At 37.9% G+C, this 21725-nt stretch overlaps 1 protein-coding gene and 1 long non-coding RNA gene across 12 annotated transcripts in view; one reads left to right on the top strand and one right to left on the bottom strand.

Annotated features, from left to right (window-relative positions):
• The window catches only part of LOC130920007 (uncharacterized), a 96169-nt gene extending 92310 nt beyond the window's left edge, over nt 1-3859 (bottom strand). The window contains exon 1 of the long non-coding RNA XR_009064068.1: nt 3600-3859. This is a non-coding gene — a long non-coding RNA (uncharacterized LOC130920007). The remainder of the gene's footprint in view (nt 1-3599) is intronic.
• The window catches only part of nfixa (nuclear factor I/Xa), a 235507-nt gene continuing 217290 nt past the window's right edge, over nt 3509-21725 (top strand). For all 11 annotated transcript variants that reach the window (XM_057842735.1, XM_057842734.1, XM_057842729.1 and 8 more), the window contains exon 1: nt 3509-4002. In XM_057842735.1, the coding sequence (XP_057698718.1) occupies nt 4000-4002 (3 nt within the window). In that variant the 5' untranslated portion in view covers nt 3509-3999. The remainder of the gene's footprint in view (nt 4003-21725) is intronic.

Here is a 21725-nt window from a genome sequence, read left to right as displayed (position 1 = left end):
AATGGGATTGAAACAGGAGCATTCATAACCAGTCCTGCAAGTTTAAATTAATTGGAAGCATATCGTTTTCAATGACAGGCAGCAAGTTAATAGTAATTTACTATCTTATTTATTTATTACTGATATTTTTTAACTTAGTGCCTTTGTTATATATTTTTTAAACAAAAAACAAAAAGGGAATGATGGGTAAATAGTTTCTTATTTATCTATTATTTATTTTCTTATTATCTACAGTATATATGGCGGAAAACACAGACCAGGCAGAAAAAGCAGTTTCTGCTCTTGCACCCCTCTTCAAAATAAATTGCTGTATTTTGAGCCAAAACAACTGTTGTGTTCAATAGAACAATGTCTGTATGCTGTCATAGCAGATTCATGGCGCAATAAGCCCCCCGAACTATTTTTAATTTGTCCGTTTTACCCCGGAAACCCCTGTTTACAGACGTAGCGCAACCGTTTTTGTTTCAACCCAGCCATAAAACGAAGGTAATTAATTGTATTTCTTATTCAAAATATATGTCATTTTTAGCTTAGAATCATTAATTGATGTCTATATTTCGTTTAAAAAAAAACGACTTAAAAAAATTATTCACTCGCATATTTTAAACGTTTAAACAAATGACATCACAATGGGGAAAAAAATGGTGTCTGTAAAAAAGTCACAGATATCTACCTCATAACTATCGCTTAATTGTTTTTTTTTTTTGTTTTGTTTTTTTTTTGTTACTGCCGCCTTTTTCCGGTATGTTAGGTGATAATCGATCCAAACAAAGAAAACTTGGGGGAAAAAAACGTTTAAAATGGTAAATATATGAAAAAGAAAATCTCGACCACTCCTTGATGTCTGCGATTTCTGCATTGCGACCCTTGTTATATTACCGTGTTTCACCCATAAAATCCCCCAAAAATCCAGCTGTGACCATTCACAGCTGTGTCTTGACACTCAGTGATACATGCTACATGGAGTTTTTGGATCGAAACAAGGTACGTACGCGATAACTTGTTATAGTCATGGCGTCTGTAATTCTGCTCTCGCGAGCTGTCACCTCCAGATAGGGTTTTGCTGTTTAATTTTTTTTTTAAATGCACTCCTTTTCAAATTTGTTCTTCCCCCAGAAAAGGAGATTTTAAGCTTTCCAATGACGTATCACACATGCATAACGGACAATTTTGAAATTTGGCCAAATTGGAGGTCTCCGAGCAGAATTTCAAGTCACCTGAGTGCTGCAACCATTAATCGATTAACTCGAGTAATTCGATTAGAAACATTTGCTGCTTCGAGTAATCGTTTAATAAAAGTGCCATTGTAATGGTTTGCATTTAGTATTACTTTTTTTAATTTGGGTGGATACACTGCCCTCTAGTGGCAACCGTGAATATGCTATAACTCATTTCACATGGCTGAATTCAGCTGCTCCCTGTTAAGACCAACATAAGATATATTTTTGTTTGAGCTAATGCTTTTTTTAATTAAGTCGTAATTTACTTTATGTGTATTTAGCCGTTTTTTGTGGGAATGTTTGTTTCAACCATTTCTTAACAATATTGGGGGGAAAAAAGTTTGCATTTTATAGCGTTTAAGCTAGCGGACTTAGTACTTAGATCAGAGGTGGGCAAACCGATCCTCAAGGGCCGCAGTAGGTCCTGCTCTTTTATACAACTGATCCAGTACAAGCAGTTTAAGCAATGGGAGGTCTGAGAAAACGTGAAACACCTGACTGCAGTCAACTGATTGCAATTGTAAGACTCCAGTTTGGTGAAAAGCTGTCCTCTTGATGGGATGCAACAAAAACCCGCACCCACTACGGGCCTTTGTGGAATAGTTTGCCCACCCCTGACTTAGATCCTCATGTATTAATGTTTTAATACCATATGAGGCTCAGCTCAGGTATTTAAATTTTTTATGTTCCATATCTGATTACTCGATTATTATAACTAGCTAGTTCATCGATTAATCAGCTACTAAAATAATCGATAGCTGCAGCCCTAGACAGCAATTATTCTCTTTGTTCTACATTTTATTCTTTAAAAAATTAATTATAATACAAAGGGGAATTTATAAAAAATCTTATTTGTTAGTAATGCTAATTTATTTATTCCACTTTAGAGGGTTAATATAGGGCTATATCCAGAGTGTATTTCTTCATTCTATTCATTTAAATTGTTTCTATGAACACTTTGTTAATTTTTACACACACACACCCCCACACCTATACACACACAAACACACACACACACACACACACACACACACACACAAGGCTGAAAAAGCGTTTCTGCTCTTGCACCCCTCTTGAAAATAAACTGCTGTATCTTAAGCCAAAATAACTGTTGTGTTTGATAGAACAATATGTCTATATGCTGCCACAGCAGATTCATGGCACACTTGGCCCCGAACTATTTTTAATTTGTCCGTTTTACCCTGGAGACCCCCGTTTACAGACACCGTGCAACCGCTTTTGTTCCAGCCATAAAAGGAAGATAAGTGACTATATTTATTATTCGAAATGTCTGTCATTTTTAGCTTAAAATCATTAATTGATGTCTAATATTTAGTTGTTTTTTTAACGACTTTAAAAAAATTATTCACTCACAAATTTTAAACTTTTGAACAAATTACGTCACAATGAAAAAATGGTGTCTGCAAATAAGTCATGGATATCTACCTCATAACTATTGCTTAATTTTATTTATTTATTTATTTATTGTTACTGTCACATTTCCCCCAATATTTTAGATGATGAATAATGGATCCAAACAAAGAAAAACTGAAAATAAACATTTAAAAGGGTAATGAAAAATAAAATCTCGGCCACTCCTTGATGTCTGCGATTTCTGCATGCGTCCCTTGTTATATTACCACGTTTCACCCATAAAGTCCCCCAAAATCCGGCTGTGGCCATTCACAGCTGTGTCTTGACACTTGGTGATACATGCTACATGGAGTTTTGAGATCGAAAAGAGGAAAGTATGCAATAATATCTCGTTAAAATCATGGCGTCTTTAATTATGCTCTCTCATGCTCTGACCTCCAGTTAGTAGTAGTAGTTAGTATTATTAGTAGTTAATATTGTGGCCTACATCACCCAAAATGTGACGTCCACGTATGTAGACGTTGGGTCTTTATCAGGCTAAATTCTTTCAAATTACCCAAAATAGTCACTTTCCCTATAAAGGCTTAATAACCTATATTTGGGGCCTTACTCTTACATTGCAACCAAGGTGTGTGAATATGTATGCGTGTGCTTACTTGTTTCGGTTTAGTTTTTCACACAGACGAGTGGAGGGATCCAATTTTACGCACTCATCTCAATTTTTTACGCATTAAATAGAGATTCGGTAGCTTTTCTTTCATGTTGAAGGGGGAGGCGGTGATAGAATGACAGAACAACGGTGAGAGAGAGAGAGAGAGAGAGAGAGAGAGAGAGAGAGAGAGAGAGAGAGAGAGAGAGAGAGAGAGAGAGAGAGAGAGAGAGAGAGAGAGAGAGAGAGAGAGAGAGAGGTGCGAGTCTAAAACAGATCGAGAGAACGACGCGCGAAGCGGCCAACACTTCACTTGTTATATTTTTTTAAGTACACACAAAGGGACATCGACTTACTGTGCATCCCGTCCTCCTTGTATTCTTCCACTTTTTTGCGTGCGAGGAGTGCGCAGAAGAAGAAGCGATCTGCAGGAGAACTTGGGTCGCACAAGGACGCACGACGACACTTTTGGCGCGGACGTCTGGCAGCATGGCCGAGCGGTGTTAAAACCTCGGAAGAAAGCGGAAAAAAGCTTTTCCCCTGTCGTCTTTTTGCTGCTATCTCGCACAGTGGACTCACTTTTTCAGAGTGTCAGAAGCTCTGTTTTTTTTTGTTTTTTTGTTGGAGTTGTGTGTGTGTGGAGGCTTCCGGCAACAGCCAAGAGAGCAAGTCTTTCCCTCTCTCACTTTTTTTTGGAACTGAACTTTTAAAGGAAAATGGGGCATTGAGAGTGTTGGCAGATCTCCCTGCGCTATAATGGTACGTGCTGTGTAACTTAATAGTTTGCTTTTGTTGGCTGCACGGACACTAGTGTGTGGACGTGTGTGTGTGTGTGCTTGTTTGTTTGTGTGTGACCATCCAAATAAGTTACTTGGATGCAGGCCCATACACACATATGTATATTCAGTGCTATATTATCTTTATTTCATTTTTAAGAAATCAACAATTGTACAAATGTTCAATTATATTGAATATTTTTCATTATTTCTTACACGTGTGTTATTGCTGTTTTAAAATTCAAAATGCATGGCAGATAAATCCTCTGAACCGTGTGGCCAACTACCCCTGCTTGAATGAGTTAAAGCAGTGATGCTCGAGAATGTGATTATCATTTAGTGACACAGCTATTTGTTTGCATAAGAGAGGCGCTCATGAATAGCTATAAAAAGATTCAGCTTGCGTACATGCAAGATCAAAATCTCGGGTGTCATCAAGATCTTTTTAAATACTGTATATAACTCTACAGCTGAGCACTTTATTTGTATACTTGATGACACTCTGCAGACTACAAGGGGGCGGGGAGCTGAAGCTCACAGAGAGTCTTTGTAACGCCCCCCCCCCCCAGCCCCCACACCCCCTCTGAACAAGTGTTTTAATAGCCCAAAGAGGATGTGAAAGCACCAATGTCGACCTATGGAAATTAGGCAAACGTTTTCAAAATCTTCTTTTAACCTGAATGTGGTTTATTATTAGGAGAGATTTTACCACTTCATTGTATATACTAAGTGCTTGGCAGTAGATCAAGATAATATGATGAGATGGATAACATTGAGAACATGAGAAATAAAAGGAGAATGCGGAATAAAAGGCTACTTTAAACCTACAATTGAAATTTGTAACGTAAGCTCATCAGATCAAATCACTGTTAGATGAAGAGCCCTAATATATACGAACAATAAAATTTGGAAATACACTAACTTGCATTGGACAGTAACAATAAAACAACTCACTCAATTTGTATGATGAATAGGATTATAATATTTCATTATTTGTGGTGGTCTTACTGCAATTACATTACTGTTTGTTCATTTAATTATTATTTAAATTGGAATTACTTCCATCATTAAATTGCTTGCTTATCATTAACCGAAACACAGCAATATAGTTGTTACAAGGGACCATTTATTTTTGCTATACATTTCCAGGAGGCCTCATCTTGTGTTCATCTGAGTTCAACTTGTAATTACTTCCTATTTCAGGTTGCTTTGAAAATGATCCAGTCATGTTGTAACGAGCTGCCAAGTGAGAAACGCATGCGTTCAAGTTCCTGTTCTTTGGACGTATTACTTTTCTTATAGTGGTGGCATTAAATAATGTGCGTTAATCTCTTCTAAGATTACTTAGCAGAAGTGATATATAGCAATTAAAATCTTCCCAGGCTTAATTTCACAATCAAATATAACACCTTTTGTCATCAGCTTGTGTTGCATGCCAGAACACCAAGCAGCTGGAGGCATCTCCAAACTTGTGATTTGTAACAGCATCCTTCCAATTATCCTTCATTGAGGCTTAAGGTAAACGCGCCATTAGACATCGGTGTGTCATCGGCAGGGATATCGCTCCCCCCGGTTATGTTTTGATTGTGGTGTGATCATTTCACAGTCGGTGGTTGTTGAGAAGCAACTTCTCAGGCAAATGGAGGCCAAGACGTTGGCAGCTACCCACCTGGGAGGAGCGAGCACACCACCCCTGTTATTCCATAGTATTAAAAAGAACCTTATTTAGATATATGGTTGATATACTTGTTTCTACTACAATGTGCTGATTTGTTCAGTTATGCATTTTAACCGTTGCTGTTAACTCGGCGAAAAGGATAACCGCAAAAACACCCTTGACGACACAAAGGAGTGATTGTACCAGCCTCAACCTCGCTGTTAAAGGCACTTGCAGGCCAGGAGCGAGTGTGGTTCAGCTGGTGTAAAATGCTGAAATAGTGTTAGTGAAGCTCTCTGTTATCTGATGTACTGGTGTGGAGGATAAGCAGCATGACAGAAAAATGTTGCATGCAAAAATCTTCCATCGAAAAGCAGAAAAAAGGCAAAAGAAAACTTCTTAAATTAAAATGAAATGGCACCAAAATTGAAGCATTTTGCTGAAAATGTGATGTTTGTTTAGTAAGATAAATATCTGTGTACACTCACAGACTGCCAATATGCCCAACATATATCAGTACGAACTCTACATGTACAAGAAGGTAGAGTTTTTTTTTTTTTTTTTTTTTTTTTTTTTGGGGGGGGGGGGGGAGCAGCTAAGAATCCATATACTGTATATTTCCATGGAAATATGTTTTTTTCCGATTGAAGTGCTGTATGATTAACAATAACAAAGCTACATTTCCATGTTCACCTTTAAACATGAAAGCAAAATATTTTGCAATGGAAATGTTCTTCTGGCACACCAGTACAACTCTTTCCCATTAAAAAAGTAATATGTTGCAATCAAAATAATACAATATTTTGTGAAGAATTGTTTCTCCTGCCCCCCACCAAAAATATAATTTTTAACAACAGAAAATGGAAAGCTTTGCCTTCCCTAAAAGAATGAAAATTATTTTCAGTGACAACGATGTTTAAGTACAATAGAGCTAAAATTTACAATAAAACTGTTTTATTTTGGGATAACAATAGAATTTTTTTACCATGAAAACAAAATATCTTCCTCCAGAATTCAAATATCTGGCATTGTTATAATTCACCATGTTAGAATATATTTTTAAACAAAGTGTTTAAATTACATGATATGTTATATTAAGATATCATATTGCGGTAAAATAAAAAAAATAAAACATTTTTTGAATGAATGAAAATGGCAACATGATGGTACCAGTTCAAAAAACTGTGCCAGAAAAAAATGCTATATATTTTAGAACTATAGTATATCTATAATGTACAGTTTTTCACTTAGGATGCCATATTTTACTATGAAAACATTAACGTGAGATTTTGGCATTTTAATACAGCATTTGGGTACGACCACCCCAGGAAGTAAGTCCAATGACGTAGTGGTTATCTGGTATGCAGAGGTGCCGTAGAGTGCAAGCAGCGTGGCAGCAAAGCGTTGCAGCCTGGAACGTTCCTGTTACAATTGGCACACCATTATCTAAAGGCAGCAGTTACGGATGAGCCAGTTGAGCAAGATCATGATAGTTTACAGGCTCTGTGCCAGCCTGAGCTGATGTTGAGGTGTGTCATAAGTGCGCAAACTTGTCTGACCTCACAGTTGATTTGAATTGCTATCTGCTTTACTTTTGGGATAAGCTTAACTACCTGAGCTTAAATCCACTGAAAAGCAAGCTTGAATTTGCCTTTGTTGTGCTGCCAAAGTCCTCTATTCACAGTTCACGTAAAATTGCTGACTCAAGCCTGTCATTCACAAAAAATACATAGGTTTAATAACACCGAAAATCAAGCAAGGAATTGTCAGCAAGACAAATGAATCAGTTTCTACACACCAGTCATACTTAACATAAGTCATAGACTTTACGATCAAGTGACGGGACATATTTTCAGAAACTTAAAATTCAAATAATTTCAAAACCAAAGCCGCTAGCGACCTAAAACCAACACAGGCTCCTCCCTTAAGCATATATGAGTCTCCATGAACAGCGACATAAAAAAATTCAAAGCAGTTCCTTAGTAAAATACTGATTCTTTTTTTATATACAAGTACAACAAAACTTAAAATGGCTATAAAATTGTCAAATTTTACATTTGATACACAAATACTCACCCATATTTCATTTTAAATAGCACTATTTAAAATATATGTAAGTATATGTATATAAGTTTTTGCCCAAAATAGCTACTTAATTTAAAAAAAATTTTTTTTAACGTTTTCAACAGCTAATAGATCACTCAATTTTCACATCAGAAACATAACACTTGAGGAAACATGCAGAATATACATAAACTATATACAATCACAACTTATTTAGGTTGAATTCTGCTATTGTGTAGCGATACAAAATCCAACATGGGGGCCGTCACAAAACAAAGAGCTTTTTAAGTTGAAAATTATTTTTAAATAAATGCTTAAATCGCGGAAATTCTCTAGATATGAACGTAAAACAGTCTAGATTCTTGGTTAATAGCAAAAAACGGGCAGTTATCGTTCATTTTACGTAAATATTTCAAGCAAAAGTTACAGTATTGTGTAATCCAACATGGCGGCGTCACGAAATGAAGAGCTTTTTAAGTTGAAAATTCTTGAAAATAAATGCTTAAATCACTGAATTTCTATAGATATGAACATAACGCCCTCTAGACTCTTAGTTCAAAGGGAAAAAAAAAAAACGGGCAGTTATTATTCATTTTACGTAAATACAGTATTTCAAGCTAAAGTTAGGCTAATTTTTTCCATTCATTTCATTGTATTCATTCACAAAGTTTCAAAGTGCATGCAGGGTGCGAAAAATATAATAATTACCTTAAATCCTCGACCAATTCACTCTTTACTCACTCCTGCCTGCTTGTATGCTTGTATTTCCACTTAAATCGGGCGTTAGAACGCAGCGTGTGTTTGAGTTTATCACAGTGAAAGTCAACTTCTGCCCGGGTCCGGCCCCCTTTGGGAAGGCGCGGCGAAATGTCTGTGGTAGCTGTCTTGTCAACTGATGGTGGAGTCTATGCTTGAGTGACTTCAACAAAATCCATAAACACAACAACAAAAACTTTCCTTAATGAATTTACTCTCTTTAATGGAAGGATAGTTGCACCATAGCAATGCAATCGTATATTAAACTATCGAAATGACATAAGTTTTACAACTTTTTAGAACTTTTTACAAGACAAAAAACTTTTGAAGAGAAATTGCTGTCGCTTCAAACCTTTATTTTTAAAACTTTAGATTGTACACACAAACTCAAGGTATGTCTTCAATTACTGTAGTACACCTAGGGAACTGAAAAGGTTAGATTTAAAAAAAAAAAAAAAAAAAAAACTCACATGTGACATTTAGACATGAGATTGTTATCTATTACCACATAAATACCACGTAACGTCCGAGACCATGAACATAATCCGTCCACATGTGAGTGTGAATGCTACTCAAAGAGGCACTGTTTAAAACTGCCATTAAATCCAAAAATATTGGGCTTGTTGTTGTTATATTTTCTGTGGTTGATGCATAGTGGCACACAAAAATTCGGACAAACTCAGGCAGCCCAAACCTTTGCCTATCTCTGTTTAATCAAATTTTTTGATGCCACCGTACTGTACATTATTATTCCATGTAAATTTTTGTAACGATTGATTGCTTTTTCTCGCAAATTAGCCTCAAGCTTTTGTAAATGACTGTTCAACATGGCAGATTTTCTTCATTTTGCTTGTACCAATGCTTTATACTCAATGTGTTATTGACAAAAATTAGTACTTTAATCTGTAACCTGTTAGAGAATAGACAAAAATGTGGCTCAATTCCTTACATAGTAAAACTAGACGTGATTCAATGCAAAAATAATCAGTCTGCTGTCGATGTAGACGACATAGATTTCAAAACATTTACTGTTGCTTGGGAGAAATTACAGGAGTTGCACTATTTTAGTTGAACAATGTCTCCAATCATTTATCAAAATACTTACAAAAGACAACAAAATCCTGATTTCATGATTGATAGTTAATAATTATCAATTCATTGCTGCTCCTCTAAATTGCTGCTTGAATACATAATTTCGCAATAAAACCATATTTAGCGATTTAAAAAAATAACATTAAGCATAACCACACAACTGAATTTTGAACATTTAGGATTTTCGTGATATATTTTGCAAAGCAAAGCAATAAAGATCCGTTTCTGAATGTGTTTTCCAGGCTGTTCTCTATGAACAGGCTTGGCTGTACTTGTGACCTCCATCACCCTCAAGTAGAGTGAAATCATTAAGGCCCTCTCATCCATCTAGTTGTCCCTCATTTTTTAATGTAGCCCCATCAGTTTCTCATCTTCTTTCTCACCCCCTCGTCCTCCTCTTGAGACGTCGGTGTGAAAAATAGTATTTTTCCAACATATCTCCCCGCGGTAGCTTTGGCAGGCGCTCACACGGCGGCTATGTCTGCCTTTCATACATCCCCCTCGCACTCATTGGAACAGATCGCCGGTGACGCCCGCCCACCCTGACGCCCGCCCGCTTGCCCGCCCGGTGTCTTTTGAAGAGTTGCCATCTCTCACAGGTTGGCTGGACTCTCTTCTTTGTGTCCCATACTTCACCAACTCATTCATTTTTCAACCTGTACCTTAGACATGAACAATTTTTGCTCGTGGAGTACAAACGAGGCTTATAGAAACTAATTTAAACAGCTTGCGGTCAAGTGGCTTGTGGAATGTGTGTTCCTCTGCAAGTACGTGGTACATTGATACGTTGCCATTCACACATTTTCAAATGGAGCCATGTGAGAACAAATTCCACCACCGGGGCCCTTAATACAATGCTCTGCGGAGGTGTGTGTTTGAGTATGTGCAATTTTTGGGAGATGTCACCTCCAAAGAATTTGGCCATATGGTGGTGAACACATAACAGTAGCGACAGAGAGGAGAAAGCCTGGCGAGAAATAACGTAAAAACCGACTGCTTTCTTTGTTATTCTAAAAAATGCACGATCAGATGGCTGAGATAAAAAAGTTGGAAAAAAAAAAAATCCAAATCACATTCCCTGCATATTTGTAGAGCGGGAAAATGTGTCTCAATTAACACATTTGCATGGGGCGATGATGGCTGACTCCAAATAGGTCACTGACTCAATCTCCCGCCTCCGAATCTTTCCTCTAAAATGTTAATTAAGGAGGGCTTTGAGATTTTTCTGCTCAGGGCTGGCCATATGGGCCGGGCATATGTTATATATATAGTACAATTTATAATTTATACAGCGCTGCGGGAGGGAACGTTTCAGGGCCTGGAGTTTTTATTGGGGGGTGGGGGGCTTTACTACAAAGGAGAGTCAGTATGTTGGGGCCTCCCGAGTGGCAGGTAGTGAGCTTAGCCTATTTATTAGCGTCATGTTATTCAGTGTTTCACAATGTGATCAACACCTGTTTCTGTGGAGGATGACTTAAAAGAGCATTAGAATGGCTCTGTGCTGCTTGCTCGATAGGAAGTCAATACAAAGATGCTATTTTGTTTTCAGACAAACTTTTCTTCTGTCTGGGAGGGGGCAACACAATTTTAACAAAGTCCTCCAAAACCTGCTAAAACAAATGCTGTGGCAGTAATATTTGTATTGTGTTGAACAGTGTTGTTAATAACCGCGTTACAGTATAACGGCGTTACAAACGGCGTTATTTTCTTCAGTAGTGAGTAAACTAATAATTACTTTTCTCATCTTGGCAACGCCGTTACCGTTAATGAGGCGGGAAAGCCGTGCGTTACTATGTTGGTTGACTGACGCGAGAAAAGTCTGACAAAGAAAGACTCATGGAGACGAGAGAGCAGAGCAGGAGTGGGGCGGAGGCAGGGGAGTAGGATTGGGAACCTCAGGGCACCTCACCATACGATACGATTTGCGATACAGGGCTCACGATAACGATTATCTCGCGATGTCACGATACAGCGATTATCGATATATTGGTCAGAAATTTGATACATGATATTCTACGATACAACTGTTGAAACGAAAAAAAAAAAAAAAACATTTCAAAATAGAAAAAAATACTTTTAGTCATTTATTAAACAGTGACACCTTTTCAGTGCAACATTGCTGTAAAAAATAAATCTACTACAAATTGTGTACCTGCACATGGAGAGAAAACCAACCACAACCACTGATATTTCTTGGAGAGATCATGATGAATGGCACCTTTAAAGTTTTGAATCTATTGGGAAAAAATGCAACAGTGCTGTAGGTGTCAGTCAGCAGTTGAGTTTGGAGTGGGGCAATGATAAAATTGGTGGGTCTTTTCTTCGTATATGACCTTTGTTGCCAAAAGCATTGGTTTGAGCACTTCCACCATCTGCTTCAGCATTTGAGATGTCTGACTCAGTCACATTCTTCCTCACCTTAAAAACAAAATAAATAAAAAAATATTAGCCACTTAATATCTTTTGAGTTGAAATCCTGATTTTTTTGTGTGTTGGAAGTTTTGAGTGAATTAAAAAAAATATGAATTGAATGTATAGAAATAGAAAATGCAATAATTACCTATCTGTAATATGTAGGCTACATTCATTATCATGCACATCACCTTATATATCTTGGAAGCTAGTCAAACCATTTTTATGGCTTGTTGTATCAAAATGGCAGTAATAACAGTTTGTGTAGCAAACTATAAGGAAAGTGGTTCTCAAATAAATCAGTAAATTCATGTAGGCTTGTTTGATATTCATTTTCATCCAGTTTAGGGTCCTGGTTTATTTTATATCATTCAACACCAAATGTAATCAAAATAATTCATGTAAATTAAAAAATCAATTACTAATACATTGCAAAACTTTCTTACCTTAAGTGATTAAAGCGAAGCAGTGAAGAAATCCGTGTCCACTTCGTCACCAGCAGCCAGTGAACATTATTTTTGTTAGACAATTCTTGCATACAGCAAAGTCCTTGTTCACCTTACTTCCTTTCTTGTTGGTGTAAAATCTAAAATGTGTCCACAAGTGTGATTTGTAGCAATATTTTTCTCAAATTTTCTCCACCGTTCTCACAAAGCCTTTTTATTTTTTTCAACCCACTTGGAGCTTCCTCTCTTCTTCTCTAGACAACTTGTACGCACTTTACCTTCACCACAACTCCTGAGCGCCCCTAGTGGACCACCAAGGAATTGCTCAACAAACATTAAGGATCCAATGGCGAATATGTCAAATAAAAGTATCGATACTTGGCGGGAGCATATCGATAACCGATCGGGTTGCAAAATATCGCGATATATCGCTGTATCGAGATATTGTCACACTCTTACAAGGGAGCGTGACGCTGTTGCAAACGCGATGCTACTATGTTAGGTGGCTCCAATAATACCTGACTGTAACCGATAGCCTACAAACTACGCCCACATGATGCTTCGGTAGATATCACATATACAGTGGGGAGAACAAGTATTTGATACACTGCCAAATTGGCAGTGTATCAAATACTTGTTCTACCCACTGTATACAGAACTAGAAGCAAATGACAGACACGGCTGCATTAGCAACATGTATAATAAAGAACTAGATGCGTTAGTAAACAGCCACCATCTTAAAGCAGTAGATTTCTCAGGAAGGCTCTGTCGTAGAGATTAGTATTCAGATCAGTATTGTGAACCTAAGTAACTTTTTATCTAAAATGCTCCTCAATCGGCAAAACTCAACTTAAATCTATCTTTAAATGATGAAACAGTTTTAAAACTTACACATGTCGAAAATAGACGGAAGGGACCTAATGCAATAACGGGAGCAATTTTAACAACTTTAACGGTTGATTCACAACATTAAATGACTTCCACAGATAGTAAAGGTTACTATCTAGTTATCGCAATATCCGCAATACCCCTATGTCTAGTTAAGTTTAGGTTAAAGAATTGGGCTAGGGCCAATTTTCGCAAAAACCCTTTAAACTTCACATTGTGTGACCTGTTGTTTTTTTTGTTTTTGTGTTTTTTGAGGGAAAAAAAAAAAAAAAGAAAAACGAAAATTATCACGAGTTGCTTTGCCAAGTAACTAATTACTCTTACATTCAGGTAATTGAGTTACTAATGCAATTACTTTTTGGGAAAAGTAATTTGTAACTGTAATTAATTACTTTTTCCATATTTTTAACCCTTTTACCATTACTAAGGATTCGAAGGCATGCGTTATTGCAATTTGGTTTAATGACGAGAGCTGCTGAGAGAAACGGAGAGAGCAGAGTTGGAGAGGCCGAGAGGGGTGGGGGGCAAGGGGGTTATAACGCCGTTGCAAACGCGATGCGAGGCAGCTCGGAGCGGTAGCATAGCATTCGTGTTCTCGCTAGCATTAGCATTTAGCTTGGCGAGCATATTCTTAAATTCTCGAGCTTTTTTTTTTTTTTTTTTTACATACAGTTCGTGGCGTTCAAGTGGGAACAATTAATTGAAAAATAATGGACTGTTTTCTGGTCGGTATGCATTGTCAACACCAAGAGGGTGTTGTCCTTGTAGATACTACAATATAATAATAATTTGTTTTTGTTTTGTTTTTGTTTTTTTACCAAAAATAGTCACTTGCCCTAAACCTTTTTAGAATGACGTATCCATAAACCTTGTGTGATTTTATTTATTTATTTTTTTTTTAAAATCAAAACAACTACAGCAAAGATAGAATAAGGAAGAGATTCAGAGCTTCACCTGCATACTGCAAAATATATCCATATATATTAGGAGTGTGACGGTACACACAAGTCACGGTTCAGTACGTACCTTGGTAAGGGGATGACGGTTTGGTGCGGCTTCAGTACAACAGGAAAAACAGTATTTTAAAGTTTGTATACCATTACACTGTTATATAGGTGAAATAAAAAAAGAAAAAAAAAGAAAAAAACAAAACAAAAAAGGGTGATCTATGTTCTTTTGGAATGAAAAAGACAGTTCAATTCAATCAGTTAATATATTAAATATTTGATGTAAAAGTTGTTATAGAATGGATCATGTTATATTGTGTAGACCATGAAAAGTAACCTCAGTTACTTTGCTGAGTAACTAATTACTCTTACGTTGAGGTAGCTGAGTTTCTAACTCAATTACTTTTTGGGAGAAGTAATTTGTAACTTTAACTAATTACTTTTTAAAAGTAAGATTAACAACACTGGTGCTGAATGACTTGGCCTACACAAAGAATCCAGTGCTGCTGGTTTTCATGTGGCTCATCTGAACACAGATAAATATATGTATACATGTATATATGTATGTGTATATATGTATGTGTATATATATATATATATATATATATATATATATATATATTATGGGATCAGTTGACAAGACAGCTCTAACAAACATTGCGCCACGCCTTGCCTGTTGGGGGCCGACCCGGGAAGAGCATTTGGCTTTCACTGTATAAACTCAAATGCCAGATTTAGGTGGAAAAAGGACGAATTCAAGGTAATTATTGTATAAAATAGCCCCATGCATGCACTTTGAAACATTGTGAAAAAAATGCATGGAAAAAATTAGCGTAACTTTAGCATGAAATATTTACGTAAAATGAATGATAACCGCCTGGCTTTGAGCTTTTATCCAAGAATGTAGACTGTTCTATGTTCATGTCTATAGAAATTGCAGGATGTTTGCATTTATTTAGAAGAAGTTTCAACTTAAAAAGCTCTTTGTTTTGTGATGGCCGCCATGTTGTACCCATACACAGTCGTGTAAATTTACATTCAAATGATCAGGTAGTTTGCCCGTTTTTTGGCAAAAAAGTAGTAATTTAGACATTTCTGCGTCCATACAAAAAATAATAATAAAAACTCGTTTTATATATTTCATTTTATATCTAAAATTCAATCAAAAATCTAAATACGATGAGAGCCAGATAGCCAGCAAGACGTGCATCCGTGCTAAGGCAATAGTAGCTTCGCAATTCAACCTTTTTTCAACCAAGTTATGATTGTATATAGAATAGTGCAAATTTTGATTTTGTTGAGTAAAATTATGATGATTCTGCATGTTTTCAAATATTAAGTTCCTGATGTGAAAACTGAGTGATTTATTTGCTGTTGAAAAGTTGGATTAAATAAAGATAATTTAAGTTGCTATTTTGGGCCAAAACCTATTTGATACAGTGCCTTGCAAAAGTATTCGGCCCCCTTGAATCTTGCAAACTTTCGCCACATTTCAGGCTTCAAACATAAAGATATGAAATTTAATTTTTTTGTCAAGAATCAACAACAAGTGGGACACAATCGTGAAGTGGAACAACATTTATTGGATAATTTAAACTTTTTTAACAAATAAAAAACTGAAAAGTGGGGCGTGCAATATTATTCGGCCCCTTTACTTTCAGTGCAGCAAACTCACTCCAGAAGTTCAGTGAGGATCTCTGAATGATCCAATGTTGTCCTAAATGACCGATGATGATAAATAGAATCCACTTGTGTGTAATCAAGTCTCCGTATAAATGCACCTGCTCTGTGATAGTCTCAGGGTTCTGTTTAAAGTGCAGAGAGCATTATGAAAACCAAGGAACACACCAGGCAGGTTCGAGATACTGTTGTGGAGAAGTTTAAAGCCGGATTTGGATACAAAAAGATTTCCCAAGCTTTAAACGTCTCAAGGAGCACTGTGCAAGCCATCATATTGAAATGGAAGGAGCATCAGTCCACTGCAAATCTACCAAGACCCGGCCGTCCTTCCAAACTTTCTTCTCAAACAAGGAGAAAACTGATCAGAGATGCAGCCAAGAGGCCCATGATCACTCTGGATGAACTGCAGAGATCTACAGCTGAGGTGGGAGAGTTTGTCCATAGGACAACAATCAGTCGTACACTGCACAAATCTGGCCTTTATGGAAGAGTGGCAAAAAGAAAGCCATTTCTCAAAGATATCCATAAAAAGTCTCGTTTAAAGTTTGCCACAAGCCACCTGGGAGACACACCAAACATGTGGAAGAAGGTGCTCTGGTCAGATGAAACAAAAATTGAACTTTTTGGCCACAATGCAAAACGATATGTTTGGCGCAAAAGCAACACAGCTCATCACCCTGAACACACCATCCCCACTGTCAAACATGGTGGTGGTAGCATCATGGTTTGGGCCTGGTTTTCTTCAGCAGGGACAGGGAAGATGGTTAAAATTGACGGGAAGATGGATGCAGCCAAATACAGGAACATTCTGGAAGAAAACCTGTTGGTATCTGCACAAGACCTGAGACTGGGACGGAGATTTATCTTCCAACAGGACAATGATCCAAAACATAAAGCCAAATCTACAATGGAATGGTTCAAAAATAAACGTATCCAGGTGTTAGAATGGCCAAGTCAAAGTCCAGACCTGAATCCAATCGAGAATCTGTGGAAAGAGCTGAAGACTGCTGTTCACAAACACTCTCCATCCAACCTCACTGAGCTCGAGCTGTTTTGCAAGGAAGAATGGGCAAGAATGTCAGTCTTTCGATGTACAAAACTGATAGAAACATACCCCAAGCGACTTGCAGCTGTAATTGGAGCAAAAGGTGGCGCTACAAAGTATTAACGCGAGGGGGCCGAATAATATTGCACGCCCCACTTTTCAGTTTATTTGTTAAAAAAGTTTAAATTATCCAATAAATGTTGTTCCACTTCACGATTGTGTCCCACTTGTTGTTGATTCTTGACAAAAAAATTAAATTTCATATCTTTATGTTTGAAGCCTGAAATGTGGCGAAAGGTTGCAAGATTCAAGGGGGCCGAATACTTTTGCAAGGCACTGTATGTCAAATATTGCTATTGATCCTACAAATATAGGTGACTATCTCTGCATTTGGTGTTTTTTGTGCATCTAGCTTAAAATTTGAGAATTTAATAGCAATTTTAAATTTTGTTATGCTTGTATAAAAAAATAATTAATTGGGATTTTATGAGGGAACGACTTTGAATTTTTTTATGTCGCTGCTCACTGAGACTCATAGGCTACGTTCATACTACAGGTCTTAATGCACGAATCCGATTTTTTTTGTCATATCTGTTTTTTTGGCGTGCCTGTTCAGACTGCCTTTGTCCATTGAGACCATTCAAGTATTACGCATGCGCACTAATTCGCAGTCCGACAAGCGCTAAGCCAGACGACCCGCGTGCGCAGAAGCACCAAAACAAATGACCACACATGCTGGCTGTCATCCGTCATTCCAGGGATATCATATTTTGCTTTATAAAAGAGGACACAAATAACAGACATAAATAATCCCAGTTTAGGTTTATATTCAAAGTATATGGATCGATAGCATGCACCCACTGTCCGTGCATGTCACACACACATACGCGCAGTTTGCCCCGACTCTCGGCCGTGTAAGCAATGTTGAACTATTGCTTATATGGAGCGGACAGAAAACCGATCATTCTCAGGCTTATCTTCAACCCATTTTTATTTTTTTTATGACTGTTGTCAAGTCCGACCCTTCCTAAAAAGCCGTGTTCAAGGCAAGCTAGGCGCTAATAACGCACAGCTGCACCGCTACCGTGGCGTCTCTCTTGCTTTTTGATGACGTAATTGCTGCATGAATTCCGATTTGACAGACTGGACAGTACAGACCGCCGCGACAGTCTGGAAAAATGTGGCCCAGATCGGATTTGAACCACATACGAAAGTGACCCTGATCGGATTTGAAATGGTCCCGTTCTATGCGACTTGTCACGTTCAGACCGTCAAGTTAATGCCTCACTCGAGTCGGAAAAACACGAAAAAATATCTGATTCGTGCATTAAGACCTGTAGTGTGAACCTAGCCATATATGCCTGAGAGAGGTGCCTGTTTTAGTTTTAGGTCGCTAGTGGCTTTGGTTTGGAAAATATTTGAATTTTCTTGCCCCCCTATGGATCGGCCCCGAGCCTCTTGTCCCGTCAACTGATAGTGAAATCTATGAATGATAGTTAAAATAAAAAAACAACATAAAAATAAAGGTCAGTAAAATATATTGTGAAAAGAATTGAGTTCAGACAATATGATAAAAAAAATCATGATCAGTTTATTTGGCGGGATCGCTCAGCCCTTTCGTAAAAGCATAAAAAAGTTGCTATTTTGGGCAGGCGTATGCCCCCGATATATGGGCATTCACTGTAGAAACGCAATTTAAATAATTAAAATTCACAGGGTACTAAAGCTGACCAACTCCTGATTGATTGTTTTATTCTCCAAGTGATGTGTCCAAAAACATTCGTCCTTATATTGCCTTTGGAAATGGATGTTGCCTTAAACTTTCCCAACTGAGCCAGTTGTCCCACTGCCACCTACCAACAACACACGTATTAATCATCAAAATGGGCCGTGGCAGCCACTGGAAATGACTGGCGATGTCACTCTTTTGGGCTCTGTGTTGGCCAATCGGCTGAGGCATGAAGCTCCACCTGACCTTGTCTCCGACCAAGATGAGCCAATAGGAGAAGGCGCCCCACACACCTGATTGGAAATGCACTGGTTGGCTGGCATGTGCTCCTACACAGGTGCCATGGATCTGCAAAGCCAATCGGATATGACATTGGACACATGTGGCCTGGCAGGAGACGACATATTATAATGCAGCACAGAGCAGTAATGTCTTATCAGCAGGCCTCTATCCCTCCATCCAGCCTGAACAATGGGCAGTGTGTTGCCCCCGTAAGCAATGTTTATGCACTAATAAAGATGATTAGAAATCCACACAATTGCCAAAAAATGGAAGGTTTGTGAGTGCAGATTATCTGTAATAAAACAGTGAGGGGGGAGAGAGGGAGGCCTCTCATTGCGAAGGATATGAATAGCCTTTGTTTTCGCCACAACTCGCGGCTGTGCGGTCTGCCAGCGTCTGGCTCTTATTACGGGGTTTGTGTCTGCGAGTCTACTTAAGTGCCACGCACGTGTTCGCCCGTGTGTGTGCGCGTGTATGTAAATATGTGCAGGTGATTATATTTTTCTATATGCCCATTTAAACATTTTCTCAGGGCTCATGTTGTTGCTGAATAAATGTGTCACGGGGTCCTGGCTGGCACAAGAGCGCCTGTTTGCTTTTTTATCCGTTAAAGTTGTGAAATGAAATAGGATTTCGCAGAACGCCGCAACGGCTGTGGGATTTAGCTTCCTTCGGCTAAGCAGAGAGGGAAAGCTTGATCCAATCAGCGGCACCATTGCGAGGAGAGACCATTTCACAGCATTGAGCTGTGCCAGAACCCTGCCTTGCTGGCCTGCTTGAATTAGAATACAAATGAAGCTCGCTGAATGCACACATGCGTGTATACAGAGCTGTACTTACACACAGGGCTGGCTTGAGTTGGTGCAGAAGCTGTTTGTCAGTCAGAACTTTGTTCTGGCACTGAGAATTATACATTTAAGATTGTCTACAGAGATGTGGTATTAAAATAACATCTTTGGAACTTTGAAGCAGGGTTTCCACACGCTTTGGTGGAAAGCCACGTATTTCCATAATATGAACTCAACACAGAAAATGTTACATGTTACAACATACTGTATATGAATCAAAAATCTAGGAGCCAAAATATTTTGATCAATAACTGCATTTTACTCTCACATCCCAGTTTGGAGTTTTGTCTGGGTGATGACACTGCCAGCTACTAATCGGGGGCGCTACGCTTAGGTTGCAGGCGACAGTCAAGTAGTATTCTCCTCGAGTGTGAGCGTTCAGAGAACTGAACTGAAAACTGCCAAGTTGCTCGCATAACAGACAGGATCTCTCAGGGCTTCCCTGATCACTTAAATTTTTTTAATTATCTGGATCGGCTATCTTTTGAGCACCGCAGCAGGTGACCAGTAGAAAGACCGATGCTATTTGGATGCAAATCGAGGATTTTGTGCTTGGACTGACTTGGTGGTCTTCCGATCGAGCCAGTTTTTTTGTTTGTTTGTTTTCGATTCCTTCATTCAGTACTGCTTTTTGCACAGTCTGTTTTGTTGAACAATCATGATGCTGCCTTTTGGTGACGCGTAGGTCAAATTAGTGTTACATGAGCGTTCATACTGTACACAATTTTCAATTGTACCAGTCAAATTATATAAAAAAGATCTGATATATGTGGCATTTGGGCCAAAAATATCTGAATTGACAGTCTGAATGTAGCGTTATGGAAGTGTACCACCCTTCTTGGACCCAACATTTGGGAAAATCAAATTTGCATTGATCATGTAGGCCTATTGGAGGCCTATATGTAGGCCCTCAATTTGGCGAACTTTCAAAATTGTCCGGCATTTGAAAAAAAAAAAAAAAAAAAAAAAAAAATTTTTAAACAGCAAAACCCTATCTGGATGTGAGAGCACGCAAGAGCAGAATTACAGACGCCATGACTTCAACGAGATATTATCGCGTACTCACCTTGTTTTGATCCAAAAACTCCATGTAGCATGTATCACTGAGTGTCAATACACCGCTGTGAATGGCCACAGCTGGATTTTTGGGGGATTTTATGGGTGAAACATGGTAATATAACAAAGGTCGCGATGCAGAAATCGCAGACATCAGAGAGTGGTTGAGATTTTCTTTTTCATATATTCACCATTTTAAAGTTTTTTTTTTCAATTTTTCTTTGTTTGGATCGATTATTTATCATCTAACATATCGGAGAAATGTGACACTAACAAAAAAAAAAAAATACAGTTAAGCGATAGTTATGAGGTAGATATCCGTGACTTTTTTACAGACGCCATTTTTTTCATTGTGTCATGATTTGTTTAAAAGTTTAAAATATGTGAGTGAATAATTTTTTTAATGTCTTTTTTTTTTTTAAACGAAATATGAGACATCAATTAATGATTCTAACCTAAAAACGACAGACATTTTGAATAATAAATATAATTAATTACCTTCGTTTTATGGCTGGGTTGAAACAAAAGCGGTTGCGCGACGTCTGTAAATAGGGGTTTTCAGGGTAAAACAGACAAATTAAAAATAGTTTGGATGAATCTGCTATGGCAGCATATAGACATATTGTTCTATCAAACACAACAGTAGTTTTGGCTTAAAATACAGCAGTTTCTTTTAAAGAGGAGTGCAAGAGCAGAAACTGCTTTTTCAGTCTTGCCTGTGTTTTCCGCCATAGCTATGTTCACACCACAGGGCATGGTGCCCAATCCGGATTTTTTTTTTTTTTTGTCAGTTCATTATTTTGT

Source organism: Corythoichthys intestinalis, chromosome 8 (assembly GCF_030265065.1).
Source record: "Corythoichthys intestinalis isolate RoL2023-P3 chromosome 8, ASM3026506v1, whole genome shotgun sequence".
Taxonomy (NCBI): Eukaryota; Metazoa; Chordata; class Actinopteri; order Syngnathiformes; family Syngnathidae; genus Corythoichthys; species Corythoichthys intestinalis.
The sequence above is the reverse complement of the archived record's forward strand: the minus strand, read 5'-3'. Positions and strand labels throughout refer to the sequence as shown.